The 18,871-nt window shown below is 38.0% G+C and overlaps 1 protein-coding gene across 1 annotated transcript; it reads left to right on the top strand.

The window, feature by feature from the left end:
* Positions 1–230: 230 nt before the first annotated feature.
* Positions 231–17,845, top strand: evc (EvC ciliary complex subunit 1). Its single transcript, XM_088337912.1, has 20 exons — positions 231–595; positions 667–774; positions 1,723–1,806; positions 1,876–2,102; positions 2,187–2,271; positions 3,568–3,666; positions 4,482–4,613; positions 4,704–4,865; positions 4,935–5,151; positions 7,249–7,397; positions 7,472–7,570; positions 7,640–7,852; positions 9,421–9,530; positions 9,637–9,838; positions 12,488–12,712; positions 12,797–12,926; positions 15,424–15,526; positions 15,594–15,720; positions 17,451–17,547; positions 17,621–17,845. The coding sequence occupies exons 1-20, from the start codon at positions 416–418 to the stop codon at positions 17,743–17,745; spliced, it is 2,874 nt and encodes a 957-aa protein (XP_088194038.1). The 5' UTR covers positions 231–415; the 3' UTR covers positions 17,746–17,845.
* Positions 17,846–18,871: the final 1,026 nt, after the last annotated feature.

Below are 18,871 nucleotides of genomic sequence, written 5' to 3'. Positions count from 1 at the left end.
CGTACGACTAACTCGCTGTTAACAATAATTTGCTGAAATGATACTCTGAAAAATAAAATCAATTACAAATATTTTTGTTTTATTCAATGAATTTTGAATTATCTTCCAAAGTAATTGCTGTTTTGCCACATAACAAAAATTTAGATTTTATTTTGAAAGCAATTGCATTGTTTTGGATTGGTAGAATTCCACGAGATTAAACTTTTCCTCTTTTATGGAACTTTCGGTGTTTTTCCCGTCGACGTTGCATTTATTTCAGCTCCATTTGATTAATAACGCAGTTTTCTTGATAAGATGTTGGTTATAGGCTTATATAACTTCTATGTGCCAATTAGAATTATGAATTTGTCGTGAGTTTTTTTTTACTAAAATGTTGATTTGGGTGATTTGTTTTAATGTGGACCCATGAAAAGAAATGTCCGAACAGGATTTTGTATCCGAGTGCAGAACTGATGTTTTAGTCAATTATGTTGATTCGATGCACGTTTACACTGGACTTTTAACTGTGGCTACAGTTTTCGGTGCATTATCCGGAATATTAGCCGCTGCGCTTTTGTATGTGTTCTGCCTCAAATCTTTAATTCTTACGAGACAAGTGAGCTTTTTTTCCCCTGCCCACTTATTTAGCTTATTTAATCGATATACTAATTAGTTGTATTCCACCAGGGGAACAATGCCAGAAGACTACTGGAATCTGATGATGGAAATGCGCAAAATACCAGCGATCATGCGAATAAGATAAATGAGGCCCCGCCCACAACTGGAAATGACAGGGTAAGGTAGACCCCGGGATACGATAGCAATCCTTTTTGTGAAGGGGTGAAATTGCCTTATAAATAACATAAACAAATACGCATGTAAAGGACCTGTTTAATTTACCTTTGGTGTGACGAGCCTTGAGTTGGTACACCGGAGTCAACGGGCGGATGCAGAATGGGGACCAGACTGTGGATTATAATTAAACCTGATTCAAAACAAATTTGATCGTGACAATTTTCATGCCCTTAGAAAGTATTCTTGCTTTAATCACCTTCTTATTTTGAATAACAGTCCAGATAGTCGATTGATTACGGCTGCGCAAGCGAGGGTAGACATTTGTGTGCCCTGTTCATATATCTTCATAATCCAAACTTTGTTTGCATTGTTATGTGATTTGCTTCTCAATTTAGCAATCCTGCAAGCATATGGACCCATAGTGAACAATTACAATACAAAAACACAGTATTATATTGCTGAGGCGTAAAGCACACAATTCTTAACTGAATGGAGCTAGAGAGAGACGATGTGGGATGTAATTTAGTCAATAGCATATTGGTAAATTGATGATAATAATAATAATAATAATAATAATAATTTCCTTGTATTGTCATTCTGTGTAACAATGTACACAGAACGAAATGTCGATTGCATCTGACCCGTTGTAGCGAGCCGATGCAGCCGCAGCCAACAGAGGGCGCCGCCGACCACTTTTTAAGTCTTAGGAATGACTCGGCCGGGGCGCGAACCACCGACCTCCCAGTCTCATGATACCATGATACAAACCTTTGGCAGGCCAGTATTTTAAATGACACCCAACAGTAGTAATAGACTTAAATAACTTGTCATATGCTCAAACACCACATAGTGAAAACCATAAGGGGACACCATATCCTGGGGTCTACTCTGTTTTGTTTTATTTTTTTATGCTTGTGATCAACCATTGTTTCCTATGGCATGAAACAGGAGAAGAAGGAACCCATAAATAGTAACGTTGCAGCATTCGCAGCGAAAGCAAAAGTGGTATACCCCATCAACCAAAAATACAGAGTGAGTCATAAAACAACACATCTTCACATTTTATGTATTAACCGTTTCCCTCAACAACATCTGCGACAGCCTTTAGCAGATGGAGCTTCCAACCCTTCTCTCCACGAGTGCTCCAAGATGCCAACAATGGCGAAGGACGACTCTTCGTCGTCCTTCACGGAGGACGAATCCCTTAGCCAAGAGTTGGACAATGAGGAGGGCAGCCAGTTCATCTCCTCGTCTTCTGTCCCCAAGAGCTTGCAAAACCAAAGCTTTGTTAGGGTCCCGCACTACTCCTACACTCTTACACAAACAGGGTCGGTGATGTCACAGGGTGAACTGAAAGTGCCTATGTGAAGAGAAGTACAAATGACTTGGTGAATGTTTTTTCCCCCGTGCAGTTTTGAAGCAAGGATAAACCTCCATTGTTTGGCCTTGAAAGATGTAAGACAGCTTTGCTCTGAGCTCCTAGAAGAAAAATATACGGTGAGTTTTTGTTATTTCATTCATATTTGAACACCCTGCTATTTTGCTATTTCTCCCACTTAGAAATCATGGAGGTGTCTGACATTTTCATCGTAGGTGCATGTCCACTGTGAGAGAGATAAACTAAAAAGAAAAATCCAGAAATCACAATGCATGATTTTTTTTAACGATTTATTTGTGTGATACAGCTGCAAATAAGTATTTGAACACCTGTGTATCATCGAGAATTCTGAACCTGAAGGACCTCTTAGTCCGCCCATTAGAAGTCTACCTGCACTTCATGTATCATCCTGAAACAGATACTCCTGTTCGAGGTCGTTAGCTGCACGAAGACACTTGTCCACCCCATACAATCAGTAAAACTTTAACCTGTAACATGGCGAAGACCAAAGAGCTGTCCATAGACACCAAAGACAAAACTGTACACCTCCACAAGGCTGGAAATGACTATGCAGCAATTGCCAAGCAGCTTGATGAAAAAATGTCCACGGTTTGAGCAATCATTAGAAAATGGAAGAAGCTAAGCATGACAGTCAATCTCCATGATTGGAGCCCCATGCAAGATATCACCTCATGGGGTCTCAATGATTCTAAGAAAGGTGAGGAATCTGCCCGGAACGACACGACAGAAGTTGGTCAAAGACATGAAAAGAGCTGGAACCACCGTTTCCAAGGTTACTGTAGGTAATACATACACTGAGGCGTCATGATTTCAAATCATGCACGGCACGAAAGGTTCCCCTTCTTAAACCAGCACACGTCAAGGCCTAAGTTTCCATATTACCATTTGGATGATACAGAGGAGTCATAGAAGAAGGTTTTGTAGTCAGATGAGACCAAATTAGCACTTTTTCGTCATAACTCGACTAAGCGTGTTTGAAGGCGGAAGTATGGAGAGTACATTCCTAAAAACACCATCCCTACTGCGAAGCATGGGGGTGGTAGCATCATGCTTTGGGGGTGTTTTTCTGCACATGGGACAAGACGAGTGCACTGCATTAAAGAGAGGATGACCTGGACCGTGTATTGAGATTTGGGGGAACAACCTCCTTCCCTCAGTCAGAGCATTGAAGATGGGTCGTGGCTGGGTCTTCCTACACGACAGCGCAATTTCACTTTGCGATCCCCACCTCAGAACGCATTAATGTCAAATCCTGGAATCTAATGTAATGGATTTCCGTTTAGTTAATTTGGGATCTCATGCTTGATTTGTGACAAATTTTATTGATCAATTCATGCTAAATCTCTGGAAACATGTATTTAACTTCTTTCATCTGTGGCTTTTTCTTTACTTAGATTTATCTTCAAATGCTGAGAAAAATATTTTGCAGTCGTTTTCCAAGAGACAAAAAAGATGCAGACTTTATGAAGCGCATTCTTCAAACGCAGGAAAAGGTAATTTATGACCAATACAGTAATCCTTCAAAATAACACAATTCCCAATCTTGCTGCTTCCCGCACTTTCATCATGCATTGATTTCTGCATTCTGATTGACTAAACTGTCCCTAATTGAAAAAATATATAGTCACAGGTACAGCATACTTTTATCTGGTAAATGTGGTGTCCATAAATTTAAAATATTCTACCTGCTGGCGTCATCTTCTGGCTGAAATCATCATTGCAGCCTCTGTCAAGCTGCTTCTGTGGCATACGTGTCTCTCTTAGACGCATTTGAATGAACTCTTCTTTTTTTCATTCACGGCGGTTTGGGTTGGCATTTGGACGGTATTTAAAACAATCCTTTTCCTACTTTCACCATTTTCATCCTACAATTAACAAAAACCTCACACACGAGAGAACTCACTCTACTGTCATTCCTCACCCCCACCCACCTTCTTTCCTCAAGCCTAATGTGCTCGGGGCCCAGAACACCAATGATAAAATTAAGATTAAAAACAGATAGGCGCGTTGAACAAAAAACTCACATAAAGGCTCTTTGAACTCAGTCAAGCATTGTTATCATATACTTAATGGAGAAAATATTTAATAAACTTCTTAAGGACACCTCAAACTACGCACCCCACCTTTGAAAAAATACATGGGGTTGTAATAAGGTTTTGTTCTTTTATTTCAATGTAAAAAAAATTACATATACTATTTCACATATTTTGAATATCACGGGTAATTTATGGAAAGGTGGCCCTCGTGAAAAAAAACAGGGCCTACAGTAATGTAAAAAAAAACTCATTTTATTGTTTGAATTACGTAGGAATTGGAGGAACTGAAGAAACAGCTTGCAACAGACTGCTCCGCTACTGAAGAAATTGCAGGAGCTCCTCCGTGCACTTTAGATGAAATGGAAAGATCTCAAAAAGATTTTCTAGAGCGCAGCCTTCAAATGGTAAGAATGACAGAAAACCAAATTATTCACAATACAAGATTTTTTATATATATATATATATATATATATATATATGCTCTTTTTTTCTAGTCCAAACGTTTCTGCAAAGTGGTGGAGGACCTCAGCCAGCATGTGATGAAAAGGACAAGCTCTTTCAATTTAAATGAAGCACTCGAAGGCACAAATACTCTCACTCGGACACTTGTGCTAGTTGAAGATAACCTCATGCTAGTTCAAGACGTACAAATAATGGTCAGCTTTCTTGATTATGCCGTTTTTAGGTGATGGATTTACGATTGACTCTTTTTGCTTATTTTCTAGCGAATCCACCAGAAGCTGTTATGGTGGGCAGAGCTGACGGGGCTTCTGCAGTCCCAACCTGCCTTAGTCCAGCAGGAGGCGTCCCTGAGACAAAGCATAATAGTGACCATCCTGGAGCATCTGACCAGTGAGGACGTTTTGAGCTTCAGCAGCATGGAAACAATTCTTTCTCAAGTGCAGCACGCCCTTACTGAAAGTTTTCAGCAATGCAGAGAAGGTAAGAAGAATTATATTTTGCGCTCTTCATGAATCACCTGCTTTATTAATAATATACGGTGGCATTCTAAGATGTTTTTCAGCCCCTCTTTACGACATTTTCTTCAAGATACGACATCATCGAGAAATTATTTCGCTAAAACTTTGCAGTGTTCATAATCACGTCTCCAAGATACCTGTTTGCTAGTGATCAAAGTCATATAGGATGCTAGTTGGCAGTTGGTTTGCCTCAAGGCTTGATGAAGTTGTTGATATGTTATTGGCTGAACTCCCTCCCACAATACACCCTCTCTCCTTATTATTCATCTCAAAATCTCGTGTGACAAACTTTAATTTGCTCAACTGTTGGTCTCACAAGACTTGTATGAAGCTAAAGGGAGAAGCAAGAAGAAAACGAAGTTTGCAATTTTCAAAAATAAGAATTCACACATATCATTGCCCTCGCTAAGGAATATCGCTACTTGTTAAGAATGAGGATGCGATTGGCTTAACTCCCTCCCTCAATGCCTTTTTTTCTCTTCAATCAGTTCAGAATCTTATATGCTTCATAAAGACTGCCAGTTAATGTGATGCAATACTCTAGTACTTGTAATGTATTTATTAGGTATTGCTACCAACACTTGTAGTGATTCTACAGATAGAAGCAAGAATATAATGATAACGACAGAAAAGAATCTTGAAATGTTTAAGAAATAAAAAGAAGGCACACACATCTTTAATGATAAATGACAAACATTTTTCAAATCCCATTAAAACAATCTCACAATCAAGGCTCGCAAAGAAGCAAATACGTGTCTCAGACACGTACGGACACGGTGTCTGTACGATGTCACCAATCAATGTGGATTTCCCTACGGGGATGAATAAAGTATCTCTGTCTCTGTCTGTCTCTCTCTCTGTCTCTCTCAAATGCGTCATCCCACATATCATTAGGAAGGTTAAACTCATGGGATTCAAAAAATGCCAACCATTTCTTAGTTTCTTTTTAATTTTTTTGCTGGCTACTGTGTGGACAGCAAAGTAAAAATTTTATTGTGCAGGGAAATGTGGTTCTTTACCGTGCATATGACAATAAACATTTTGAAGTGAATTTAAATGAATTTAAAAATAGATTCATCACAGAAACATCAAAATCAGTTTGAAACAAGATACTGGTAGCTCACCAAAGGTACTGGTAGCTCACAAAGTCTTCTTGCAACCATCACGTTCAATAATAATACGCAACAATGGTCCTCTTACATCCGTGATTGTAGTAAATCCAACCGTGTTAAATATTTACACACTCCAAAACACGCAATAATGCCGACAATTTGAAGAAAAAATCAGCCGGCAAGCAATTGCATCGATAGACGTTGCTTTTTGCTAGCTGTCTGTTTAGCCCCATACTTCCTGTTTACAAATGCAGACTATGAAAAAATGTATTCTCCAGGCCGTAGAGCAGCCTAACTTGTGAGTCACCTTCATCTTTGTCAGCCAACTGCAGGGTTTGTTTTGCCCCGCTTCGCTTATGCGAGCCTGTAAATGCTAAAAAGGACCCGCCTTTTTTACCTCCGAATAACTTTAGCCAATAGTGACCGATTCAAATGATGATTGACACATTGGTTAGGAAATAAAACACCGGTATATATATATATATATATATATATCCCAGCATACACCGCCTATGGGGGAAAATCTAGTCGGCGGCTGCTTGCCTTAGTTGCGAGACCTTGCGACTCAATATTTATCCATATATAGGGTGCACTGTATTATAAGGCGCATGGTCATCTTTTGAAAAAAATAAAAGCTTTTAGGTGCGCCTAATAGTCGTGAAAATATGGTACTTGTATTATCAAACTATTTTCCAGTTTCCTACTGTAAAACAAGTAGAGGGCAGCTGATATTGGTAGATGTCGAGAGTACGGATACATTAAAATAAGGATTGTTTGAGCACCAATAGAGATACATGGTATTTATACTTGAGACTCGCAAATTCTCAATTCAAAAATAGAGTTTTACTGCAAAAATATTACATGATAAAATTCTGATTGGGTTTCCTGCAATGAAGATAAACTGCTTTTTGACATTGTTAATTGGTCAAATTTGGCTCTCGATGCAGATTACAGGAAGAAAACAATGGACTTTCTGGCTGAAAAGTGGATCAAAAGGGAGGCAAAGCAAAAGAAGCTTCAGAAGAGCCAGGACAAGGAGCAAAATCGTGTGCTGGAACTGAGACAATCTCAAGGTGACGCTGAACAGCTGCCAAAGGTTAGCACATATTTACTGTAGACGCTACATAACTTTGATAATTATTAATAATTGAACTCCATTCGTAACACTAGGAGTACCAGGAGCTATTGTTAACTCAAAGACAGAAGATTCACGATTGGGAAATGCTGCAGGACGAGCAGATGGCTGAAAGTCTCTGCAACTTTTGGATCGTAGGTCCTTGAAATCGAATATTTGACATGCAGAGCCGTGACTTTGCCCACAACATGTCACTTGTTCAGAAACTGTGCAGCACCTGGTCCAAGAGGCTCGAAGAACGCGCCAAGGACGTCTTCTGCACGTCTGTTTCGTCCTGCTGTGAACTGTCTGCCGGACGCTGTCAAGAGTTGTGGCTTGATGTGGAGCAGCAGTTTGCAGCACAGCAACAGCAGGTGGAGAGATCGGTCGGACTGCAGATCGACCAAATGCGGGAGCAGATTGATCAAGAGCGACAGGTATCACATCCGAGGTGGGGATCCTATGGGGAAATTGCCATATAGTGGAAGGAAAGAAACCTATGGTAATTAGCTAATGCTTTCCGAATCCCTGATAATCCAGATAAAAAGATTAATTCAACAAAGTAGTATATAATAAGTTCTACTTTTATTTAACATACCGGTATATGATTAGATCAATTATTAATATATTTACATGTAAATAAAAAAAGAAATGTTGGTAATGTGTCTTGAGCTGGTACAGTGGAGTAATGGGTGGGTGCAGAGGGGGGAGTAGACAACAGATTAGAATTAAAACTGTTTATCAACCATCCACTTTGTTGCTTTAATCGCCCCCTTATCTTTAATAATTTTCCTGATGGTTGATCATTTACGGCTATATTTCTTTGCAAGGGTAACAATGTGTGTACCTTCTTCTTATTTGTTAATCGTCACAAGCTTTGTTTCCATGATTATCATTTTTTGTTTTCTTTAAGTATCACTGCGGGTTTTGGGGCCCATCGCTATTAAAGACTCCAAAAAAATAAAGTATTGTATCGCACTAACTCGATAAGTCTTATGAAGGGCATGAGATTCTGAACTGAACGAAGAGAGAGATAATTTTCAGAGATCTAGAAAAAAAATTTATAATACAAACCCATTTTAGCTTTTCACACACTAAATGGATTTAAAGTCGAACAACAACACAAACCCCCCTGAAATTAAAAACAATAAAATATAAACTAAAAAGATTAACTCTTCAGTGCTATAAATTCATCATAAGATGCAAAAAAAAAAATTATAATTCTGTTGAACCAAATATTACACACATCCTCTGAACAACACACATAAAATAAAAATTGATATAAGTAAAACAAAAAGTAAGAGATCTGCAGCTTCTAAAATTGAGCAATCAGTATCATTAAAATGAGTCCAAAGTTTGCTAATTTTTCTGATTTTTGTACATACAGTACTTTCTTTTTTGTCCTCCTTAAAGAACTCCATTAATACTCAACACCTATCAGAGCCCGTGTTTGTTAATAAGTGTGACATGGCCAAGCTGCACGTACATTGTTAAAGCAGAATGGCAGAATTTATTTCAGTTTATAGCATCCCATTGACACAAAAAGGGGAAGCTGCGTCGTTGCTGTCATGCAGTCTCTGGACAAATTTCAATGTATTACCTATTGTTTTCTTTTATTGATATTCACTATGTTTTGTGTACTGTTTCTCAATGCTAAATCTATTCCACCCTGGTCATCCTGGAAAGGGGATTACCACTTGCGAGGCCCCTTTTCAAGATTTCTTTTTTTCCTCATACTGAGGTTTTGAGTTTTTACTTTCCTGCCTGTTGGTTTAAGATCGGACGATGGCGTCATTGTAATCCCGTGCAGTCCTCCGAGATATCTTGTGATTAAAGATTATACAAATAAATGTGGCTTGACTTTACTGGACTTGAAAAGATCATTGATTGGAATAGCTCAAAATAGCACAAAGTATGTGCTAGCAACAAGATAGAATCACAGTCAACACAAAAAAAAATGTTCTTTTGATCGACGCTGGATTTCTTTAATGACTTTTTCTTGTAGGTTTGGACTGAGTCCATAGCTTTAATGCACGCCGCCCTCGAACATCTAAAAAGCCAGCAAATGAAAATCCTTCGAGCCACGGTGCTCAGTCAGAGCTACACACTGAACAGGTGACATGAAATGACCACACATATAAATCTAACAAGTTGCTAACATTGACTTATTCCAACTGTGTCGAAATAATGTCATTTTTTTCAATTCTGACCTTTATTTCAGTGAGGTGGGCAAGTTGCTGGACAAGAAACATGAGCACCTGCTAGCATGCGTGCAGCGCCACTTTTTGGCTAGACATTTTGGTCTGCACATGCTCAAAGAGATGAGACTGTCCAAGCTCAAGGTCCTTTCTCGGACGGACCTTTGTGTTCTGCTGATGCAAGAACCGGCTTTACTCCAGACACGTGTTGATTCTTCTATAAAGGTAGGCACAACTTCGATAATAACCCGAGGTCGGCCGATCAACGAGCGGGCCAATTATCGGCACCAATTCTTAGGAATTTGACAGGTATTGGTATCGGCATTTTTATTTATTGGATGAGCCAATTATTAAGTCTCGTGCAGTCTTGCTCCTACTCCTCCCCTCCGCGTTCCTCCTCTATCCTCGCTACCCGCCTCGTGTCTTCTGATTGGATAAGCGACCGGGGCGGCATCTCGGCTAACTTGTCCTGACATGCCTCTTAAAGTAAATCGATAAATAGATAGCGTAAAAAGTGGAGTTAACTTGTTTCTGAGATGCACGTTCGGGTAGTGGCTGATAAATTAGCTCTTATCATAACATTAGTTTGTCAAACAAGCGTGTGTGTCTGTGATTGAGAGAGAGTATGAAAAGCACGCTAAAGTGAAAGTGATGAGCTCTTATCATAACATTAGTTTGTCAATCTGGTTTTCTAAAAGGAGTGACCGCACTTTTCAATTCGTCAGCCCTTTTGAAATGTCGATGTTTTGTTTTGAGTTCATTTAAGTCTTGTTTGTTTTGTCATTTTTATTGTTTTTTTTTTTTTAAATCACGGAGCTATTTAAATTAATACTTACTTATTTGTTTGTAATAAGATAAACAATTCAATATGTTGTGTTTGCAGATAAGTGCTGATTTTATTTTTTTTAAACTCTAGTTTTAAATCGTTTTGTGATCTATTATGTCATATAAGTCCTTCTTTTGTTATTTTACTTTATTTCACTGTGTTTTTCTTATTTTACAATATTTTTTAACTTAAAGCATCAGCAAACTTATCTAATGTTAGAGATAATATATTAATTTATAATGATATTAAAAATGTTGATATTTGAATTTGTTTTATTTTTTTACACTGATTTTACTTTATTTTTTCATACTTAGTGTGTTAGTTTAACTGTTAGTTACCTTTTTATGATATTTCTAAACATATTTTCCTATAAAAGAAGAGACGAATACTTACAATATGCATTATGATATAGTGTGGCAGATGGAAAATATTTTTCCTTTAAGAATGATTTTATTTTATCAAATGAACAATACTAAGATTTTCTTTTACCGATTTGTAGTTGTGTTTTAATACAATTTTGAATATTTTCTGTTATTTATCTAGTATGTCATTTTAAGTGTTATTTATTTTTCTTTATTATTTTTTGAAACATATTTAACCAGTAGACGTGTTATTTATCTTTTACTATCTTTTACTGTTTTTTTTTTCTTTTCTTATTTTACTATACTTTTAAACGTATTTTTCCGGGAAAAAAGAAAATTAATATTTAAAATAAGCATAATTATGTATTGTGGGAGATGGCAAATACATATTTTTACATTTTTAGAAATATTTTATTGTTATTATTATTTAAAGTATTGGTGTTAATGTTACTGATTTGAAGTATTTTCCTGACTAAAATTTTTAACTATGATTTTCCAAGTCTCATTTAAACTGTTATTTACCTTTTTCCTATATTTTATAAACAATATATTCCACTAAAAGAAGAAAAATATTACTGTAAATAAGAAAAATGAACTAATTGGGAGATGGAATTGTTTTCTTGTATTGATATAGTATGTTATTTCAACTGTTATTTATCTTTTTATGATATTTTTAAACATATTTTCCAGTAGAATCATTATTTTACTTATTTTACCATGGATTTTTTTTTCAGCAAGATAACATAAAAATATTACCTAAAATAAGCCTAATCATCAAATGTTTGAGATAAAGACGCTGCCATTATTACAAAGGAGGTACGGTCTGGACGATCATTTGTTTTTTAAGTTGCTTCAGTGCTATATTTTGTACAGAATGTTTGTTTAAGGCTTGTATAAGTAACCTGTATTGTTTTGTATTTCATAAAATAATATGCTCTATAAAGATAAATAAAGTTAAATTGAACTTACTTATGGAAGATGGGCTTTAAGAGGTCCTCCTCTGTGGTAGAGAGTGGTCAAAAAAAATGATCCGACCATTTTGTCAACCGCATCAAGCTTCCTTATTCCACTTTCATTTCAAAAGAAACGGCTCGCCTCTTCTTTAGACTTTATACCAAGCATATTGAATGGATGCACGAGATGTTAAACGATGAAAATGTCAAAGTCCTTAGCGCGCTGGAGATGCAGTACAGTTCGTTTACACACAAACTAGGAAGTAGAAGCCGGATTTCTTCTTTGGGGTGGATGCTGGGTGACGTCTAACAGCGTCATACGCCGGTAGGGGCGAAAAGAAACACGACAGTACTGTCTTGTACTTGGAAAAAGGTGCACATTACAAAATCTTACAGCAATATCCAGATATTTTTCAACATCCCGAAAAAAGTGTTCGTATCTGCCGTCGAATGGTCGTAAGTAGGGGAGCGTCTGTATATCATTTTGTTTTGAGAATAATTTTATTTTAAAAAGTCATATACATATATTTCTAATAATAATGATTTATATAAGAAAATTAATTACGATAAAATATTCACAGTAAAATGTAATATGAATTATGTATAATGAATAAAAATGGTTTTATTTTACTTTTTTTTTCTTTCCAAATAAAAAATATTATGTTTTTTAAAATATTATATTCATACATTTATTTTTAGGGGTTTTTTTTTTCTTTTCTTTTTTTCAAAATAGGACAGTCGTGTCAGCCTAGCCGAGAAGCATCTTGGTCCAGAGAGTCAACTGGTGAGCCACACTTTCCATCAGGAGTTCCTTTCTGAGCTGGAAACGGGGGCGGAGCTTCTCCAAGACCACGCCCAATACGTGATCGGCCACGCCCTCAGCCACGCCCTCCTACAAAGAATGGAAAGTCAGCTCTCAGAATCGAAAAGTGGCTCTTGGAATGATGATGACTCGAAGGTTTTTTAACATCTAAGTTATTTTTTTTAATTTTCCCATACAAACAATTTCCTATAATTGTGTTTTTTTTTTTTGTATTTTTAGCGTCGTCTAACAGAGGATGCTTCTGAGAGTGTATACGTGACCAAAGATTCTCTCACTGATCTCGTCCGAAGCTACTATTCTAGCTTACGAGATATTGCTCAAAAACTTTCCTCGCATCAATCACATTTTGGTGAGATTCTACCACCCACACCACTTTTATAAAAGCTATCTTTTAGCATTTAGGATGAAGACGGGGTTCATACTGGTGCGTGAGATCCTTGAAAATGCTTGAATTTTAATATTTTGTTTTCATGTTGAGGAAAATGCTTGAATTTTGGGTCAGATGCTTCCAAGTTATTCCATTACAGTGTTTCCTGGCATCTGACTCCAAAGACCACGCGTTTATATGAAGAATCATTTTAAAAGTGTGTAAAAATGACGCCAATGGTGGCTCCAGTCCTCGTAAGGGAGTTGTCATTTGAAGTGTTACCGCCCTCTACTGTCCAGTAGTTTCAGACAAGTCATGGAAATCTGGGCTCTTTTTCAAAACTTTCGGCTCCTCTGAATATTTATTTTCTTAATTTTTTGGGGATACATCATCAATAATAGTACAACATTATGCACCAAATTATTCAGAAATTAGTAATGTCATGTTTTGCAGGGCATCCCTGCAGAACACATGAAATATAAATGAAAAGATTCAAAGATCTACAAAAACATTTTTTTTTGTAAAATACAAACCATTTTTAGCTTTTTACACACTAAACAGATTTAAAGTTGAACAACACAAAATCCCATAAAATATAAATTAAGAATATTAACTCTTCATTGCCATAAATAAATCATAGAATGCATAAAAATAAAACTATTTACAATTCGATTTAACCACTTTAGACACAGATCCTCTGAACAACACACAGAAAATCGGAATTAAAATAAGTACAACAAAAAGCTAAAGATCAGCAGTTTCTAAAATTTAAAGATGAAGTGAACGCACTCAGCTTCTCAGCACCCAATATCATCAGAATAAGTCCAAAGTTTGCTCATTTTTCTGCTTTTTGCACATACTGAACTACTTTTTTGTCCTCCGTATTGAACTCCATAAATAATCAGCACCTATTCAAGCCTTTTCTCTGTTTGTAAACAAGTGTGACACGGCCAAGCTGCTTGTGCTTTGTTCAAGCAGAAGGGCAGAATTCATGTCAGTTTATAGCAACCGCACTGACACAAAAGGTTCGTAGATCATAGATAAGAACAGCTCAAAATAGCACAAAGTATGTACTAGCAACAAGATAGCGACTTTATTTGATACAGTATCTTCATTTGAAGGTACTGGAAAAAATTGGCCTTAAAAGTGCTGGAGAAGTGCTTGAATTTGGTCATAAAACAAGTGAATGAAACCCTGAAAAATACAATGCCATTTACTGAAATGGGTTTATGACATGCAAATTTAAAATACAGTACAGTGACACTTCTGTATTGGTGTTCAAACGCTGAATTGTTCAAGTACAGAAACGTTTTCAATGCAAGGCGGGTTGAAACATTTTCCATGATCCGTTATCCCCCATAGCTTATTGATTCAAGCGGGAACCTGTTGAGAACGTTTTCACACCTGTCAACCTCAGTCATTTCCTCCCCTTATGATCCCAGCCATCTCCGGGCAGTGGGACACCCTGAACTGGTTGCCAGCCAATCGCAGGGCACACGGGGACAGACAACTCACTCGCTCATTCACACCTAGGGACAATTTGGACCGGCCAATTCACCTGAAAATGCATGTTTTTGGAATGTGGGAGGAAACCGGAGTGCCCGGAGGAAACCCACGCAAGCATGGGGAGAACATACAAACTCCGCACAGGAAGTCTGGAGCTGGATTTGAACCCACACGGGAGTTTCCAAGACATGAACTGTGCCGCACATGCGTTAACCACTGCGTCACCGTGCTGCCCATCAGGCTAGAGACGTTTTTACGAAATGTTTTTCCATTGATTCCAAAAAGGGGGGGAAATGAAAATGCCTGTTTTTAAAATATAAGCAAAATTTTGGTCTATTTTATTTTTACGTGAATAGAATATGTCAAGGTTAAAACTTGAGACCGGCTTAGGATGAAGAAAAGAACACAATCTGAGTTGGAGAAATTGGTTTTTGATAACCCTTCTATAAGAGGTGCATGCTTTCAAGGTTTGCTTCCAAGATCAGTTCAGGAGAGAATCACGGTCCCCTTATTGTGTTGGGAATTAAATATTAAAATGTACCGTTTACCAAATTGTTCGAATTAGTTATCTGACTCCATTAAACAAACTCAACCTACATTCACCCAATAATTTATGCGCGCTCGTTTCTTGAGGGAAAAGATGAACAAGAAAGCCATGGCATGTTTTAGAATGATGTGATTAAACAGGGTTCTCAACTTTAGCGAGTACGTTGAGTTTTGTTTTGTGTTTGTTTATTTTGTTATTTGCCCCACTGAAGCCCTTCCAATGTGCTTCACACTCACTCACATATCGATAGCATAAGGCAACTGCCTGCTGTTCGGGGCATTAGGGAGTCCATGTCTTGCCCAAGGCCACTCCGACATATGACACAGAGGAGCCGGGAATTGAACCTGCGACCAAAAGACAAGCATTTTACCTACTGAGCAATTGCCGACCAAGAATGAGTGGTCTATTTTCTTAACTTTCCTAAAGATTCGACTGAGGAAGACTGCAGTGGCAGTCGGTTGACCAAATCTTTGCTGAAGAAGCTGGAGAACTGGGGAAGAAAACCTACTTCGGCTAAATTTCAACAAAGGTAGAAGAGGCACATATAAAACATGTTGATCAACATTGAACAACATTTTTTGCATTCACTTTTTCAGAGTGGAGCTCCACAAAAGAAAATTAATGGAGCAATGTCAACAAGAGCAGGAGATATTTCGTGAGGAACTAAGACGGAAAGTAGTAGCCCAGGATCAAAGCTTAGAAAGGATCAATGGACTTCTACAGGTTAGTCAATCTATAGAAGTGACAGATGTTGTATAACGTTTTCTTCTTCCGCATTGTCATTTGATTGCGGGTAGCAAGAAGGTAGGTTATCGAAATCAAGCCTGGAAAGATAAGCAGGTCATTCGAAGGTTTTATTTACTGAATATTCTGGACACAAATGAGGGACTGCGGACAGTTCAAAAGACGAAACTGGCTTACAATCATTCTTACACTAAGCTCAACTGAAACTGATATGTTTATATTGTAGTTGGCACTCAAAATAAGGAGAGAACACATCCGCAGATTTTGAACTTAAGAGGAAGACGGGGAGAGAATCCTTCAGATAAGAAATTCCAAACAGTTCTAAAGGCCCTCCCCTTTCTTTCTTTTGTGTCACGGTTGCCATGGTGCCCAATTGGCCCCACACGTGTGGCGCCGGATGCGGCTCGTTAACAGATTGGCTTTCTTCTATTTTAAGCTCAGCGCTGTTACGGTTAAGACATGTGTTTTGACTCGGTCCTGTTCCTGTTGGTATTTCCTGCCCGGTATTGCTCCCGTTTATTTTGTCCTGTTTAATTTCGGTTTCCAGTTTTGTTTCCGTCTATTTTTGTCCTGTTTATTATTTTCTCCAGTTTTCGTTCCCGTCTTGTTTCTCCTGTTTATTTTCGATGTCTTGATTCATTATCTATCCTGTCGATCCCGTCCTGTCCAGTATCGACCCATCAGTCCGATATCAACTCGGGCAATTGGTATCGATCTCGTCGGTGTCTGACTTCCCGTCTTTTCACGCCAGACCACTGCCTAACGTGCATGACTCCCAATTTCACGTAAAATAAAAGGCTTTTGTGAGAACGTCACGCATTTAGGTCCTGATCCTGTTCTGGTTCTTGACATTTTGATTAATTTATCTTAGTTTACAAAAACGGAACCGCCCTACTGTGTGTGGAAATCACCAAACAGCAACATGATTAAACAGAATAAACAGAACAGAATTAACGTATCAGTAACCTAAATTGGAAAACAAAACTTGAAAAACAGCAGTGGCGGAAATTTCCGTTGCACAATGACCATTTGTCCAGCAAGTCTGATATAAAAACGTTCAATGCCACTTCTGACTACAACATACAAAACAAGTGAAATAATGAGATGGTTGTCGGTTCATGACTAAATAACAGAAAAATGTATTTAATTAGTGACTAAATAAATGATTAGAATATTCTTTGTTGTCATTGATAACAACATAGAGTACATCGTTTATGAGATTTGACTTCCCACTTCAGGATGAACACGTTATACTTTGGAGAAAAATAAACGAATGAAATAATGAATAAGCTATAAATAAAGATATTTTAAAATCATGACTAAATATAGGCAGTGACATAGTTCAATATTACAAAATGAATAAGATCTGACAAACTGAGGAGAGCACATCAAAGGCTCTTTAACTCCACCCGGGGGAGTCAAAGCCCACATTAAACCCCAACCCCACATTTGCATATTACCCTATTTCTATTACAGTTTGTATTTCATGTAGCACTATTTAAATACTCTATATCAACACATTATATTGGGTATTTCTGTATTCTATTTCTTTTCTTTTATTATTCTTCTATTTTTAAACACAAGGATACTGCTGGACGGGTGAATTTCTCTATCTATCTACCTCTCTCGCTCTCTCTCTCTCTCTCTCTCTCTCTCTCTATCTCTCTATCTATCTAAAGTCAAAATCAGTTTCCTGTCCTTTTAATTAGGAGGCAGAAAGAGTCTTTATGAAAGATTTGGCTGCATTGGCTCGAATTCCTCTCCACGGTCCAGAACTAGAAGATACAGATGAAGACGATGACTCAGGTGAGCCCAGGTTCTCCTCCCAAGAACCCAATGTTCTTGCATATTTCATCCTTCATGATTTCAAATTCCACAGGGGAAGTAAATGCCTCTATCATGGAACTTCTCGCCCGGAACCCGGCCCTGGATCCTGCCCTGAATCCGTCTCTGACTCCAACTGTTGTCGCTCCTGTTGCATTGAAACTGAAAAGGAAAAAATGAGAGCAAGAGGCTCTCATTTGATACGTTTTTTTATTGTTGGCACTGTGTGTATGTGTTTTTAAGTTTTTTTCTTTGTGGTTTCAAAGAATGGACACGCAAACATGGGTGGAAACCGAGCAATCACAGTGAAAGGCTGAGCCCTTTTTTTTGGGGCTTGTTCAATCCAGAGCAACAGAGGCAATCGATATTCAAACTTGATTTTCACAAGCGGGAGGAGCAGCATATTGCACTTACACTTGCTCTTTATTTTGCTGCTCTCCTGGCACTTAGTTTGAAGCACATTAGCATGATAAAATGATATCATATGGTCCACCCCTTTACGGGGAATTTTCCAAGCTGTATTCTTTAAATGTTTTAAGAAGAACAATTTGCATATCTCATTAACGAAGCCGGGCAGCACGGCGGCGCAGTGGTTAGCACGTGTGCGGCACAGTTCTTAGGTCATGAGATCAAACCTTCCTGTGTGGAGTTTGCAGGTTTTCCCTGTGCTTGCGTGGGCTTCCTCCGGGCACTCCGGTTTCCTCCCACATTCCCAAAACATGCATGTCAGGTTAATTGGCCAGTCCAAATTGTCCCTAGGTGTGAATGAGCGAGTGAGATGTCTGTCTCTGTGTGCCTTGCAACTGGCTGGCAACCGGTCAGGGTTTCCCCTGCCCACTGCCCGAAGATAGCTGGGGTGGGCTCCAGCACTCCCGAGACCCTACTGAGGATAAGCAGTGTAGATAATGGATGGATTAACCAAGCCATAAAAACCCTTGCAGCCGAACTCTGCTTGGGGTTAAATATCCGGTGAGGCTCAGTCAGTTTGCCACTTAAATGAACCTACTGTGTAGCTTATTCATCATTTGAGTGGCAAGATTTAATGTGTTTAGTTTAAAAAAAAAAAAAACATCTTTTTTTTCCATTTTTTTCTGCAGCATAAAAAATAACTTAAAATGTTGTCATCTTACCTATACCTATACATAAAGTCTATTTGAAGCTTGTTTTGAATAAAAACATCAATAAATTCCCTGTAAAATTTCTTGTTTTTCTTTAGTTTGACCAGAGGCACGCAGCTTCATATTGGCCCTCCTGGAAGCAATAGCGAGACGAGCAAATTCCGACCACTCGCTTTAAGTATTTTAAT

This window comes from Urocampus carinirostris, chromosome 6 (assembly GCF_059441175.1).
Source record: "Urocampus carinirostris isolate Australia breed hairy pipefish chromosome 6, RoL_Ucar_1.0, whole genome shotgun sequence".
Taxonomy (NCBI): domain Eukaryota; kingdom Metazoa; phylum Chordata; class Actinopteri; order Syngnathiformes; family Syngnathidae; genus Urocampus; species Urocampus carinirostris.
Note: the sequence above shows the minus strand (reverse complement) of the source record. Positions and strands in the feature narration are given on the sequence as shown.